A 14,774-nucleotide genomic window follows, 5' to 3' on the forward strand; every position below is an offset into this window, starting at 1 on the left:
AAGACCAGGGGTTTGGCAACAGACAGAACTAATTTATATTTGTTCTCCTTCTTTGCTGTCCAACTTTGGGCAATAACATGAACTATCTAACCTTGGTTTCAATAACTGTGAAATGGGGGTAATAATGATACTCCCTCATAGATATTATGAGATCTAAATTCTCATCACCATCTTCTTGTCCTCAGGATACCTGAATGCATTATATAATCAAGGACTCATAAGAAGATCTGAGTGTGTTGTGGAGGTGGGCATAGGATGGGGGCATCCATTTATGAGAGAAGGGGCAGAAATAGGGAATTTTAGGAAAAGAGCAAAGTGTTATAATCTTACAAAGGGCCAACACTGGGGTTCATTCAACACAGGCCTTTTAGAGATAGGGAAACTCTCTGCTGACCTGGATTCACAGCAACCAGAAACACAGAAACCCCTTCCTGATGACTAACTCAGAGCCCTCTTTAACAGGAAGAGAGCGATGAAACAGTTGAGAAGCCACAGGAACTGGTTAAGAGCTTTGTCTGGAGAGTTAAGAACTACAAAGTTAATTTACCTGAGAATATATATTTATGTGACAGAGGTCACTAGAAGCTACCAAATATCCTGTTTGTTGTAAAGTTCTATTCAGTTCACATTGCATTTTCTCATTATTTTACCCATGAATCAGATTTTTTTTTAAGTGTGGGAGCCATCATCTGAAAGGCCAAATCCACGTTTTTAAGAAAATTAAGGGGGAGTTCCCTGGTGGTCTACTGGGTAGGATTCGGTGCTTTCACTGCCGTGGCCCGGGTTCAATCCCTGGTTGGGGAACTGAGATCCCATCCCACAAGCCACACCGCATGGCCAAAAAAAATTAAAAAATAAAAATAGAAGCATGTACAAGATGTAATCTGAAGAAACTTAAGGGGGAAAAGTATATGAAGTAACCCATCTGTTCTGAAACAATACAGTTATACAATGTTTTAAAATACAGTGGAAGACACCAGAATGTGATGATACCTTTTAAGAGTCCGTTTTTAAAATAAAGGATGCCACGGCTTCCCTGGTGGCACAGTGGTTGAGAGTCCGCCTGCCGATGCAGGGGACACGGGTTCGTGCCCCGGCCCGGGAAGATCCCACATGCTGCAGAGCGGCTAGGCCTGTGAGCCATGGCCGCTGAGCCTGCATGTCCAGAGCCTGTGCTCCTCAAAGGGAGAGGCCATGACAGTGAGAGGCCCGTGTACCGCAAAAAAAAAAAAAAAAATAATAAATAAATAAATAAAATAAAGGATGCCATAATGTAAAATACATGAAAGTACAATTTAAAAAATAATAAAAATCCTATTTTGATAATGGAAATTCCTTCGTACCTCTTAACAAGCATCACCAAAAAGCATCAGTTTACCAAAGAGGATGTTCACCAGCAATAGTCTGGGCTTCCTACTTATTGAGAAAATGGTATAAAAAATGAAGAAAATTCATGAGGAATAAGAAAATCTAAAAGATGGCTTTCTTCATCAAGAAAGGACAAAAGTAAAAAGCCATCTCAGGCATTTTATAATCATTTAAAACCAGAAAATTCAGGATTAAGAATTTAAACAAGTTAGCTGTCACAATGTTTGCCTTAATTTTCTTAGCTACAAGGCAGGATTATGTGGATAGTAGAAAGATGGAGATGCATCTAGTGGGGTTTATAAAATTATAAATTTTAAAATTTGGAGTACTTTTCCTGATGCTTATATTTTGTTCCTATTTTTCTGACCTTAAAATGGCCTTTCTTATATAAAATGATGGCAATAATAAAGAGCGATCAATTTAAAATATAATTTGTATGTGGGTTTATTATTTTTAGACTTCTTACTTGGTGAAATTAAGTTGTCAATCCCATGTCAGGCCCCTGATCTTTTAAATTCTTTTTTTTTTTTTTGTGGTACGTGGGCCTCTCACTGTTATGGCCTCTCCTGTTGTGGAGCACAGGCTCCGGACGCGCAGGCTCAGTGGCCATGGCTCACGGGCCTAGCTGCTCGGCGGCATGTGGGATCTTCCCGGACCGGGACACGAACCCGCGTCCCCTGCATCGGCAGGCGGACTCTCAACCACTGCGCCACCAGGGAAGTCCTGATTTTTTAAATTCTAATGCTGTTGGTCAGGGAAATCTATAAGTCTTGCAGCCTCTGCATGTAGGAAATCACACATGGAAAGGACACCAACACCCAACAGGTTCCAGTGATTTCCAAAGTCCTCTGAGGCACTTTTGTTTTTGTTTTTTTGCGGTATGCGGGCCTCTCACTGTTGTGGCCTCTCCGGTTGTGGAGCACAGGCTCCGGACGCGAAGGCTCAGCGGCCATGGCTCACGGGCCCAGCCGCTCCGTGGCATGTGGGATCCTCACGGACCGGGGCACAAACCTGTGTCCCCTGCATCGGGAGGCGGACTCTCAACCACTGCGCCACCAGGGAAGCCCTGAGGCACTTTTATACATTTTCTTAAGAATTTAGACCTGAGGAGCAAGGAGAAGGGGTAGTAACTTTTGCAGAACAGGAAGACTGTTTTGCAGAACAGTGTACTGCAGGTGCTAACTAAATGTGAAAAAAATGACCCCACTTAACTTTTGAAAGATTTCCTACAGTGGAGAGTGATGACTGAAAGTAGGCCGTTGAAAGCTCAGAGCAAGTGGAATTTCAAGGTCCTCAAGCACTAAGAGGGCTGAAAGATAGCTTTTCCACAGATCCCAAAAGCAGAGGTATGGATACTTTATACAAAGTATTCTTTTAGGTAAAAGACAAAGCTTGGCTCCTTGAAAATGTCCCCAATGCTGATATCGTGCTTCTTACACTTGCTGCACTATTTACTAAGGGAAACACACATGCCTTCAGCTTTGAGCAAACTGTCCTAAGCCAGGTGTTAGCAGGACTGGCATCATGGGTGTGGGCCTGCGTGGCTGCAGAGTCCCGCACTTAGTATTATGCTCTGCTCTCACTGTCTTTACATTCTAATTTTTGAATGTGGAGCCCCATTTTCACTTTGCACTGGGCCCCACAAATTGTGTAGCTGACTGTGGGTCTCAGGCTGCATGTTCCCCCATGTTCGGGGAACAACGTATGACAGGCACTTCAATTGTGTTCTTTGATGTGGGGCTTTACCTGGCTAGGGCTACGCAGGCTGCAGAATCTGCTGGCAGAAGAGGGGCAGAGAATTTATCCACACTGTTGTCATGGCCACAGCTCAGGGGGTCTCGCTGAATTTAACCACAAATCCGCATGCTCTGGGCATCTTCAAACTAGAGTACAGGATCTAAGGTGACTATGATATTCATTCAGCTGCCCATTCGACATTTAACAATGCATAAGTAGTTCTATAGAAATCATGCGGTGTGTTACGTGGCAGTAAATGAAACAGGAGGCAAACGTTAGACAAAGATACATGTGAGTTGTGGGTTCACACACCTTTAAAGAGACTGGACTGAGGCAAGGGCTTGGTACTACTCTATGCGTGGAGAAAAGAGTAGATAGTTCAATACTTTGAGCCACAGATTTCTTATCTGAAAACGGTGGGAAAACAATACCTACTTAACAGATATTTTAAATCAAATCAAATCAAATTTATGAAAGCCTTTCAATAAAGCCACATGGCACCATAGGTAGGGGCAGAGGACAGCTGGCTTAGGTTCTAAGCCCAGCTTAGCCTCTTATGGGTAAACTTCAAACCTGGTCTCCATTTTCTCTTCTTTACAGTGGGGCTAAAACTAGCACCTATCTCTTAGGGGGGCAGGGGCTGTGAGAATTATATAAGATAATCCATATAAGGTGCTTAGCAAACTGCCTGGCATAGAATAGGATGCAATTATAATTAGCTGTTTATTATTAGGAAGTATTTTAGAAGAACTTGTGGATGTTTATTATTGTTTCTGTTCTTATTGATTCCCAATAAAAAGGAAAATGGGTTTGAAGTCTTAACCTATACTAAATATGGCATTTGTCTGGCTAAATGAGTTTTTTAAAAAAACATAGTTTGAGACAATTATCACTACTGAACAGGACGGTTTATTCATCCAATCAAGAAGAGACAAGGACCTCTGTTAGGCAGGGAACCATTTGCAAGCCATGAGGTAATTAAGTAAAATTTTAATTAAAAGTTAAATGCTCTCCAATCTAGCAACATCCATAATTCATTCACTTGATGGATTCAGCAGTTACCGTAGGCCAGACCATGCAGATACAGACTGTAACTGGGCAAATCTCCATTTGAGAGGTGCTCACCATCGGTGGAGGGGACAGGTGAGTCAAGAGGCGGGCAGTGGAGAGGGTGTGAAGGTTAGAAGAGAGTTTACATGAGGCAGAGGAACACAGAAGAGAACGTGCTTAACTCAACCAGCATCTATGAGTCACTGGTGATTCTCCCAGTACCATCATGTTTAACCTTCATGTTCAATTGATATCAATTCAAATATCAATTTGAATTGATATTCAAAAAGTTTGTTCAATAAGTACTTAAAGATTTCCTATAATGTGTCTGGCTCTGTTTCAAATGCTGAGATGAAAGGACCAACGTCCTGAGTTTATTCCCTTGTTCCTAACCGAATCACATGACTTAGGGTGGAGATCCCCTCAATTTTTCCATGCCCTCATCTCTCACCTGTTCTCTCCTGTGAACATTCTGTGTTGTGCCTTTTATTGTTCTGCCCTCTTTTGTAGCTAGAGCTGTTCAGATTGTTCTTGGAAGTAGTAATTTTGGGCTAACAGGCTACAGTACCTCCTCTGGAAATGTGAAATGTCTGGAAGTATGATTACCATGGGGCGGCGGTGAGGATCAGAACCCAGGCTGGTAGAGTGATTCTTCAGTGCCTTCAGGGCAGAAAAGACACCCTATTAATCTTTTTATTCCCCAAGGCATAGTAATAGCATAAGGTAGATGGTTGTGGCTCTGAAACAGTTTTCTGGATGAATGAGTGAGCAAGTGAATGAATGAGGGTCTGCCATTAATAAAAATGATATCTGATTCTAGAACTTGGGATAGAGGGATAGATAAAAAAAATGTGATGGTCAATGGTAGGGTCGTCCATGGTACTATTGTCCCTCTTTCAATAGAAATCTAAAAATTAAAAACCTTTTAAAATCGGGGCCAGCCTATGATTTTAGGTGAAGGAGAAACCTCCTCCAGATCCCCAATGAACCCTCCTCCTTTCTACTTCTGGCACAAAATTAGCTGCCTGAAGACAAAGCCTTTTGTTCCACAATTAAGGATGCAATTAAAAATGCAAATGCCTGAAAGAGTGCACATAGTGCTAATGAGTCTCAAAGTATACATGAAGAATCAAAATCTATTCCGCTTTAAAGGAGGCACCAGCTTAGGAGGCAGGCTCTGAATAATGGAAGGGGTAAAGGTCCTCCCCTTTACTTAACGGACCCATCTGGCAGGCTCTTTCATAGACTTAGTTTAACTTAATCCTAACAACAAGTCTGTGAACCAGGTATTATGTCCATTTTACAAATGAGAAACTCAAGTTTCAGCAATTAAGCAACTGTAAAGTCTGGACCAGATGCCAGGTCTACCCTGACGAAGTCAGTATAAAGCATAAACCAAACAGAAGGTCTATCAATATGAATGTAACCTCTGCCCCTACAGGATTAACTTCCTCCTCACTGTACTGCAGTACAGTGGGCATGGGCTCCAGTGAGAGACACACCCAGGTAGAGAATATGGCTTGGCCACGTAGCACCATGTATAGGTTATTTTTCCTTCTACAAGGTTCCTCCTCTGTAGAATGGGGAAAATAATCATAATTATGTCATAGCACTGTTATAAGGCTTAAACGAAGTCAGGAGTAAAGCACCGGTACACAAGCTCTGGCCTCTCAGTGTGGTTCCAGCTGCCTACCCTGACTTTGCAATGCCCTCTCCAGATTTCTCTGGCTTCCCAAGTCTAGCCTATCTCCAGACTCTCTGCCTCATTTTGTTAAACTGTTTCAGGTACCTACCTGGTCATGTCTCCCCCAATAAGATTTTAAGAGAGATAAGAAACTCTGAATCCAAGGTGCTATAATACATTGTGTTTCTGAAAGAATAAATGATAAATTTGCCAAATAAGAATATATGAGTGACTGAATGAATGACAGGCAGTAAAAATGCCATTGCAGGCCAGCGCTGTGCCAAGCACTGGGCAGGGGATGCACACAGGATTGAGACATGTCCTATGGGGACGGCTGCTGACAGCATGTTGGTCCAAGGTTGGAAGGGAAGAAGGTAAAAACCTGACTTATAATGAAGTTCACAGATTTCATGGCTTTGCCTTAAATGACCTGGAGAAATCCATAGCCAAGTGAAGTTGGGAGCAGCTTTGCACTGGAGCAAAGTCCCCTGACTGGCTTCATTCCACATTCTTCCTTTGCATCCCCAGGTTACTGACCAAGCAGTACAATGGGGGAAGGAAGTAGAGTGGAAGGATATGTTATTGTTTAAAGAAGAAGAAGAAAAAATACCAGGGTCTTTTACTTATATGATATGGTTGCTTTCCCCTCCCACCAAAATCAATCAGGTAAGAACATCTTTCCTCTAGAATGAAAACCCATCAGGATAAAGAATCCTGGGTGAGATATGTTTGCTCGAGACTTGCTTCAATGTAACTCCCAGCCCTATGTCCCTAGAACAGGAAGATTAAGGGTTCTGAGAATGAGAAAATGGATGAAGTTCACCCTGAACCCAGCCCCTACCCCAAGTCCTCTTGCTAAGAGGGTACAGGCTGTGTGTCATGGTCTCAATGTATTATTGAATTAGGCCTCAGTTGAAAGAGGGTCACAGAGTTCAGCAGGCAAATGAAGCAGCCTGAAAGGCCCTGCAGAGCCCGATGTGTCCTGGAAATCCCAGTACCAGTAGGTAGTTCCTGCGTCCTCAGGACACAGCCAGACTCCACACACTTGGTATTGGGTTTCCGTAGGACCGACCGCTCAAAGGTCTTGGCTTATCTTCTAATTTTTTTCTTTCACATTTGTATAGGAAAGAGAGTCTAGGAATGAATTCATCCAACAAATATTTACTAAGGAGACTTTCTTGTGGCATAAGGCACTAAGGATATAGTAAAATTAAGACATTAACTGGGATTTGCAGGTCCAGTATTGATGGTATTGCCATTTCAAGGAGCGTTCCCATGAAGCTTTAATAAAGACCAGAGTGATCACTATTTTCATAGCTGAGTTTTAAATACCAGTGGTCTTCTGGGTAGATTTCATTGTAGGAAGCTTATAGGCATAATGTAAAGAGTAAAATAGGTTAATAATTGCAAGGCATATAACACATGAGGTATCATAAAATGACAGTTACAATAATGATCTACATACTACTTGAATTGCCTGCAGATATGCACAATGAGAATCCTGAGGGAAAGAGGTCTGTGCTCTTACTCATCTCTGTATCCTTAGCATCTACGGCAGACTGGTATATTGTAGGTAAGTACGTGAAACCATGTTTGTTGAATGAAAGAATCGATGCCCTGATGAATCTATGTGTAAAAACATTATGTTAAACAATGGGGCAGGAGGCAGACCTCAGCATTTGTTATATTATATAGCCTTTGAAGCAAAAACTGTCAAGGAAAGCAGAAAGTTTGAGTTACCAGTTTAAAATGTGGACTTCGAACCACTGTAAAAAGAAGAAAATCCTTCAAATTCAGAACAGAAAACCATGAGCAGAGGGCTTAGAGTAGCTGAAGAATGCAGAGGAAAAATGGAAGAAATTGTGAGGATAAGGACGCTGGTAACACCCATGAGGAACTGGAAGGGCCAGGTGTAAGCAAAGCAACCCTTTCTTCTTAGCTGTGTCTCCAACTGAATTCTTTTTAGATTCTGTCTCTGGACAGACCCTTGTGGGGGATGAGAAATGCCTGATGAGTTGGCACAGCTGGGCACTCTGGAGCCATAGAATCCTGGCCTTTCCCGTTGGCTTTCATGGGGTCTAGAGGACTGAAAACATAAAAGGTCTCCAGGAAGCCTATCCTCCTTCCCTTGATGAAGGAAAGCCAAGGCACAGGGAGACTCACCGCTGCTGAGAAAAGTGTCTCCGTTCACAAACAATTCTACAGTCTCTCTGTCCTGCAGGGGACAGGTTGCCTTTCTAATAAATGATAAATACCACCGACATTAATCAATTGCTTCGCATGTGCCAGGTATTTAAATTCACCATTTTACTTTATCCTCACAACCACTTTGTGGTATCTTATTACTAATTTCACGGATAAAGACGCTAAGGCCAGAGAGACTGACTTGTCCAAGGTCACTGAGCTAGTAAGTGGCAGAACCAAGATTCAAATGTTTGTCTGTCCGGCACAATCCAGCAACCGTGCTCTTAAATAAGCATTGTTCTCTACTGCCTCACACACAGGACCTGAATGTCTGGCTCACGTCCAGTCACGTTCTGTGAGCTTGGGGGCAAATATTTACCTTCTCCGAGTCTCACTTTCTTCACCTGTAAAATAGAGGAAATATCCCCTGATTCTTCGAGGTGTTGCGAGAATGATACGGGGAAATATATGCCAAACACTAACATAATGGGTGACCCACAGAAGATGCCTGACAAACGTTTCCCTCCATTTCTACTTCCTCATCTATGCCAGGGAGAACCGCCTTCCAAGGTGGCTAGAACACCAAGGGTCTGGGGATTCCAGAGATGCTAACTGTAACGTAGTGAAGATGTGTTCTCCTGCCTATGTACTGTGTCATCTGCCTGGAATGCTCCTCCTTGTTTACTCCATCTGCAAGCTGTAGATCACAACCCATTAGTGAGTTATTAAATCAAGTTAATGAGTTGTGACCTTCACTTTTTTTAAAAAAAGAGGAAGACAAATAGAATGGAAAATAGCAAAGTTTACTGTACATTAAAGGTACACTTTGATGAAATTCTTTCAGCTTTATGTGCGTATGTATTTACTGGGCCATGATGAATAATGTATTTCTTACTTTGAGTAAAAAGGTTTGAAGGCCTCTGGATTAACTCATACAAAATCTTCAAGAATCAATTCAGATATCCTTATATAAGGCAGCAGTAAAGATTCTCGGCCTTTCTAGAGGTAACTTTTCACACCACACTGCATTGTGATTGTCTTCCCCTCATCTGTCCTCCCCCATTAGATGTGAGTTCCTTGGGGACAGGAAACATGACTTCTACTGCTGGGTCCTCAATGTCCATTATAGGTCCTGGCACAGAATATACACTCAAAAAATGCTTGATGAATGCATAAATAAATTATAGTAACTGACTAAACATAAATTCACAAAATGCTCCAAATATGAAGCAAACAAACAAACAAACAAACAAAACCTAAATTCACAACAGAAAGCTTATTCACTTGAACTCTCAAAATCGGTACCTTTTATTAACAAACGAACATGGGCCAAGTTTCTCTTTTATATTCTTTCCTGTGACCTTTCACTCCCCATTGGTGGACTTACCTGCTTTTCTTTCTTCCCCTCTCCATTCTCCCAGTGTCCCGGGTGCTCTTGCTCTCTTTTATCAGAAGAAAGGATCTCTCCTTAGCCATTTGCACTTCTGTGTGAATTTAATCCCCTGTATCTCTGACCTTTCTTCATAGCTTTTAGATATAAAGGTGCATTCCTATTAGTAGCAGGAAAAGCCTTGTTCTGCTATAGGGATGCATTTAACAACTGATAAGAAGACGGGGAGTGCATATTTTAGAGGTAGGGAGACCTCAACCTGCCCATATGGAGAGCCCCAAAGTACGTGCAATGAAACCCGAAACCCCGTATTCCAGTGGTTCAGGAGCCCAAGTGAATCTATGGCTGAAGAACTGATAATGTACTTGTGGAGCATTTTGAAAAATACTTTATTCAAATTTTTAATATTTTATTTACTTTTAAGGTTCTACAACTACATGTTTCACAATGCAGGAAATACACAATACGCATAGCCCATTAAATCAAATAGATGCAAATCACTGGCATACAACACGTACAGTATTATCATTAGCGACAATCAACTCCATTTGCATGGCACTACCAAAGCACTTCAAGCACCTTACAAAAAAGATTAAAAGAAGGAAAATGATTACAACTAGATTGGAAAATAGAGAGGGTTGGCTCAAGTTTACAACACCGCCTGGCTCAGATGTGCTAGTTCCCTCCCTCTCCCACACTGGCAGGCAAATGAATCGCCACCACCAGGGAGGACCATTTCTAGTAGGGAAATGAGGCCAACTTCTGCAGTGTCCTGAGGAGATGCACTATCTTGGACACGGTCAGCGCAGAGCTAATGCTGGGAGTGTGAGGTGTGAGAGAGAGTGTGTGCGTGTGTATGTGTTGTGCATATAGGGAAGAGGAGGTGACTCCAAGGGGAAGGGTGGTTTTGTGGTGCAAACACATGTTCTACTAAGTCAGCTAAATTGTTTATTACAGAACAAAGAAGCTGCTTGCTTTCTGGTTTAGGTTTCGGCTTCATGGAAAAATACGAATAGTACTAAAGAAATCCCCTATGAAATCCCTATAGTACAGTTTATCCTGTGTAAAAACCCCAAAGAGGTTTCTGTTTGAATTTCTCCTCTCAGCTAATCTACTCCTTAATCCAAGAGTCGGCCACTGTGCTGATGGAAGCACACTGGGATTCATGGCCAAAGTGCGTTCAACAGCTGAGACGCACAAGCTGCGCCCTGAGCAGGTGGAGTGAGGTGGCACTAGGAGGCAGGACATCTAACTCTGCCACCAAATGGCTGTGGGGTCCCGGGCAAATCCCTTCCCTCCCGGGGCCTCAGTTTCCCCTTCTGCAAATTAAACAGTGGGCCTGGTGATAGCTAAGGTTCCAGCTCTAGAATTACATAAAGCTGAGCAGAATAAAGAGAATAATACTCCAGGGTGTCATTCTCAGATTAAAGAGACATGCTCATCATCTGATGTTTATATAATCAGAGAAATTCTGCTACTGATTTATTTTGAGACAGCAACTAGTTGACTTTCTAAAATAAGCACAATCAACTGGCACTAGTTCTATTCAAGCGATCTGGATGAAACAAGCATATCTATGAAAATCCTATAGCTAAAACTGGTGTAAAACAAACAAACAAACAAACATACTTAATCATTTTTAGTAAGAATCCCCTTTAGGCCTTGCCATTTCACTTCATTTTATTAATTAATGAAATTAATTAATTAATTTAAATTAATTTATCACATTGCATGAGAACAAGGCCAGGGGATCTTGTAAGTTCTTTCCCTCTGATTTTACTCTGTTCATGGTTCATACCTTTTCCAATTCTACGCCTCTAAAAGTCATTTAGATACTGAGGTCAGCCCTCTACAACACACTTTTCGTATCTTGTGAAGAAATAATTTGGGAAATTTCCCATTTAGTGTCAGCTATTTTTGAGCCTCAGTTAAAAGTAGTTCCTCCTTTCAATATGACCTCCAACTATTAGAATGTTAAAAAGGTAACATTCTTTATTACCTTAAGTCTTCATCTCTTTTGTATGTTATAGTTTTATTTACCATTTTAGAGAATAAAGGTCTGATTCTGAGTAACACTATTATTTCAAATAAGTCTATTAGTCTTACATAATAGCATCATAGCACTTCATTTAATTTTCCTAATCCTCCACAACTTAATTAACAGGAGTAAGCTATTACCAGTATATTTTTGGCAAACTCCTTCCAGTACATTGACATGTTTATGCATTCTATTTTTTTAACAAGATACCAACAATATGGTAATGTTTCCTTCCAGTTTTATTCTATATAACCATTCCATTTTTATTAGCTGATTTATCTCTAACCTACTAACCTAACTGGCTTTTCCTAATTTGCTACCCAAGACTAAAACATTTCAAGATTAGAAAATATTTTATATCACAAAGAATAGCAATACAACACAAGTAAGGAGAACAGAAACAGCTACTTTCCATCATATTTGTGATGTCACTACAAGACATGTTCTAGGGTGGTCCTCAATAGTTCCTTTCACAGATTACACAGAAATGTATCAAAATAATCTTCCAAAACGCAGTTGAACAAATTTGGGACATTGATATTCTGGGTTTTTTTATTTTAAATCTCAGGACTTCTGAGGTACTGGAACTCCCTGGAATAAGAAGGGACTCTATGCTTGTCAGAGAGGCCAGCAAATCAAGGCCTTCGAGAACCTGCCGCCTTCTGGAATCCTGCTCCCTTCTTGGCCCTGCTGTGCCTACCTAATACACACAAAAGATAACTTTATAGCCAAAGAGGAACCAACAGGACAAGTCAATCCAAGTACATCAATTAATGTCTATAACATGCACCTCATGTCAAGAAAAGACAGTGAAATTTCAGATCAGGAGGATATGGCCCTAGGTGGGAATCAGACCAGATCCTGAGGGAGAGAGAATACAGTGAGGATGGGCACGGTTCCTCCACTGATACCTGGATTCATCTGCACCATTAACTGGACATCACTCTCCCCCTCTGGCTGTTAATACTTATATTATTATTATTGTAAGTCATCATTCTTTTTAATTGAATGATAGTGGAATGAGGAATAGTTTCCAATTGGAATTAGGAAGATTTTCCTAGATTTTATGAAAAACTAGGAATTAATCCTTTAATATGACATAAAATCCTCAAAGAAATATGGTGAATTATTTTTAAGAAACAACTGGATACTTCAAATTCACTGAGTTTTTACAGTTTGCAAGTGTACAGTTTTCTGGGTTTTTTTTCAAGTGGAGTCAGCACTGACGAAGTATATTTTGGGAAGAATATAGAAGGCTTATGCTAAGAGGTGAATGTTACAGTTGAGTGATGATGGATCTTACTCAAGCGTTAACTATGGGGATGAAAGACCACAGGGCATTTCAAGTTCAATCAATCATCTTTTTTTCTGGTAAATTAATGAGTTTTGACAGGCAAGGAACAAGTAACTTTTGTGGTTTGAGAATCAACTGGTAATGAGATGCCACAGAAGAAAGTCATTCTACCAAGACTTTAAGAATAAAACCACATAGCTCTTTGAGAGAGTACTTCTGATGTCCAATCAATACACCAAAGTTAATGCATAGATGTCAAGCAGGCCAGGAAGCAATATGAGAATATTTTCTTCCCATACTGATGGTAAGCCAATGTCCAGGGCTTTGGCCCACATATTCAATTTAAGATGTATCAGAACTGAAAATATTTCTTATTATTTTTACTACAACCTATGCTAAGAACTTTACCCTGGATCACAACATGGTCAAAGAACTTGTTAAAAGCAGGGGCCTTTAACTAATTTAACATAATTAATAACATTTCAAAAATTTCTTCAAAATGGTTAAACTTAAGGTCTTACAGTGGTGTATTGACAAGTGTAGGTTAGTCAAGAACACGTGTCCCGTTGCTATAAGGCGTCGCCTTTGTCTCCCCAAGCTGATGGCTCACAAGTACAGATCACAGTAAGAAATACACTGTTGCCTACCTGACATAGAGAGAGCGTTTCTGATTGGTTCGCAGGGACCCGGACCCGGAGCTCATGCTGTGGTTCATCATCTGCTCTCGTAGGTCATGGATTTTGGCCTCAAATCGAGCGTAATCTGGGAATGGAAACGGAGGTGGCAAATTTGGTTCTGTGCCTTCAGCAAGTTAGAAATACTGCACACTCAAGGCAACCCTTCGTCCCTGCTGTTGGTCCCTTTGCCAAGCCACGGGGAGATGCACAATGCAAGAATGGAGGAACACAGAAGGTTTACTTTCATGTTATTTATTTGAAGACATTCGCCAGAGGGAAAGAACAAACCAGTTACTTCCCAAAACGTAACTCAAAAACACACCACCACCAAATCCCCAATATGTGAAAAGTCCATGGGGAGGAGGTGGGTGTTTTTATAAATGGGCTATACAAGGTATCCTTGTTGGTGATGGAAATGTTTCCTGTCTTGACTGTGGTCGTGGATACAGGTACTTGCACATGTGATAAAATGACACAGAACTCACTACACACACACACACACACACACACACACACACACATGATTACAAGTAAAGCTGGGAAAACTGGAATAAATTTGATGGATTATGTCTATGTCAACATCCTGCTTGTCATAGCATGCTACAGATTTCTAAAATGTTACCACTGGGAAAAACAGAGTAAAAGTACATAGGATTTCCCTGTATTGCTTCTTACAACTGCATGTGAATCTATAATTATCTCTAAATAATAGGATTAATTTAGAAATGAGAGGGTAAAAAACCCCAAAAGTTCATAGGATTACCAATAGTATAGGGGCTGAGGTGAGTCTCTAGTTACCCTCAGCCAGATAGACCAGAGTATCAAGTGTTTGGTGATGAACTGTGTAAAAAACGCCATTTAGGGCTTCCCTGGTGGCGCAGTGGTTGGGAGTCCGCCTGCCGATGCGAGGGACATGGGTTCGTGCCCCGGTCCGGGGGGATCCCACATGCCGCGGAGCGGCTGGGCCCGTGGGCCATGGCCACTGGGCCTGCGCGTCCAGAGCCTGTGCTCTGCGACGGGAGAGGCCGCAGCGGTGAGAGGCCCGCGTACCACAAAAAAACCAAAACAAACAAACAAAAAAATGCCATTTAATTTTGCTAAGTTTTTTTCCCCCTGGGGGGCTCCTAGAAGCTGATTACTTGGGATCATACCTCAACTTTGCCTTATAGCTTTAATATAAACCATCACATGCCAAACTTCATCAATTCTAATACATATATTTAAATCAGCTTCTCAGGAGATCAGGGTTAGAAAATAGTAAATCTATTTTAGAAACATTCAAAGAAAAAACATATGGGTCTAAAAAAAAATCAAGGAAATATAATTATTAAAATATGCTATTTCATCACAGG

At 41.2% G+C, this 14,774-nt stretch overlaps 1 protein-coding gene across 5 annotated transcripts in view; it reads right to left on the reverse strand.

The window, feature by feature from the left end:
• DLG2 (discs large MAGUK scaffold protein 2) overlaps window positions 1-14,774 on the reverse strand; it is a 251,959-nt gene that overhangs the window by 136,174 nt on the left and 101,011 nt on the right. For all 5 annotated transcript variants that reach the window (XM_089914175.1, XM_089914174.1, XM_089914172.1 and 2 more), the window contains one exon: window positions 13,393-13,507. In XM_089914175.1, the coding sequence (XP_089770301.1) occupies window positions 13,393-13,463 (71 nt within the window). In that variant the 5' untranslated portion in view covers window positions 13,464-13,507. The remainder of the gene's footprint in view (window positions 1-13,392; window positions 13,508-14,774) is intronic.

The sequence above is a fragment of the Delphinapterus leucas genome, chromosome 7 (assembly GCF_059928025.1).
Source record: "Delphinapterus leucas isolate spDelLeu-1000000601 "Yukka" chromosome 7, BTC_Dleu_Yukka2, whole genome shotgun sequence".
In the NCBI taxonomy this organism is placed as follows: Eukaryota; Metazoa; Chordata; class Mammalia; order Artiodactyla; family Monodontidae; genus Delphinapterus; species Delphinapterus leucas.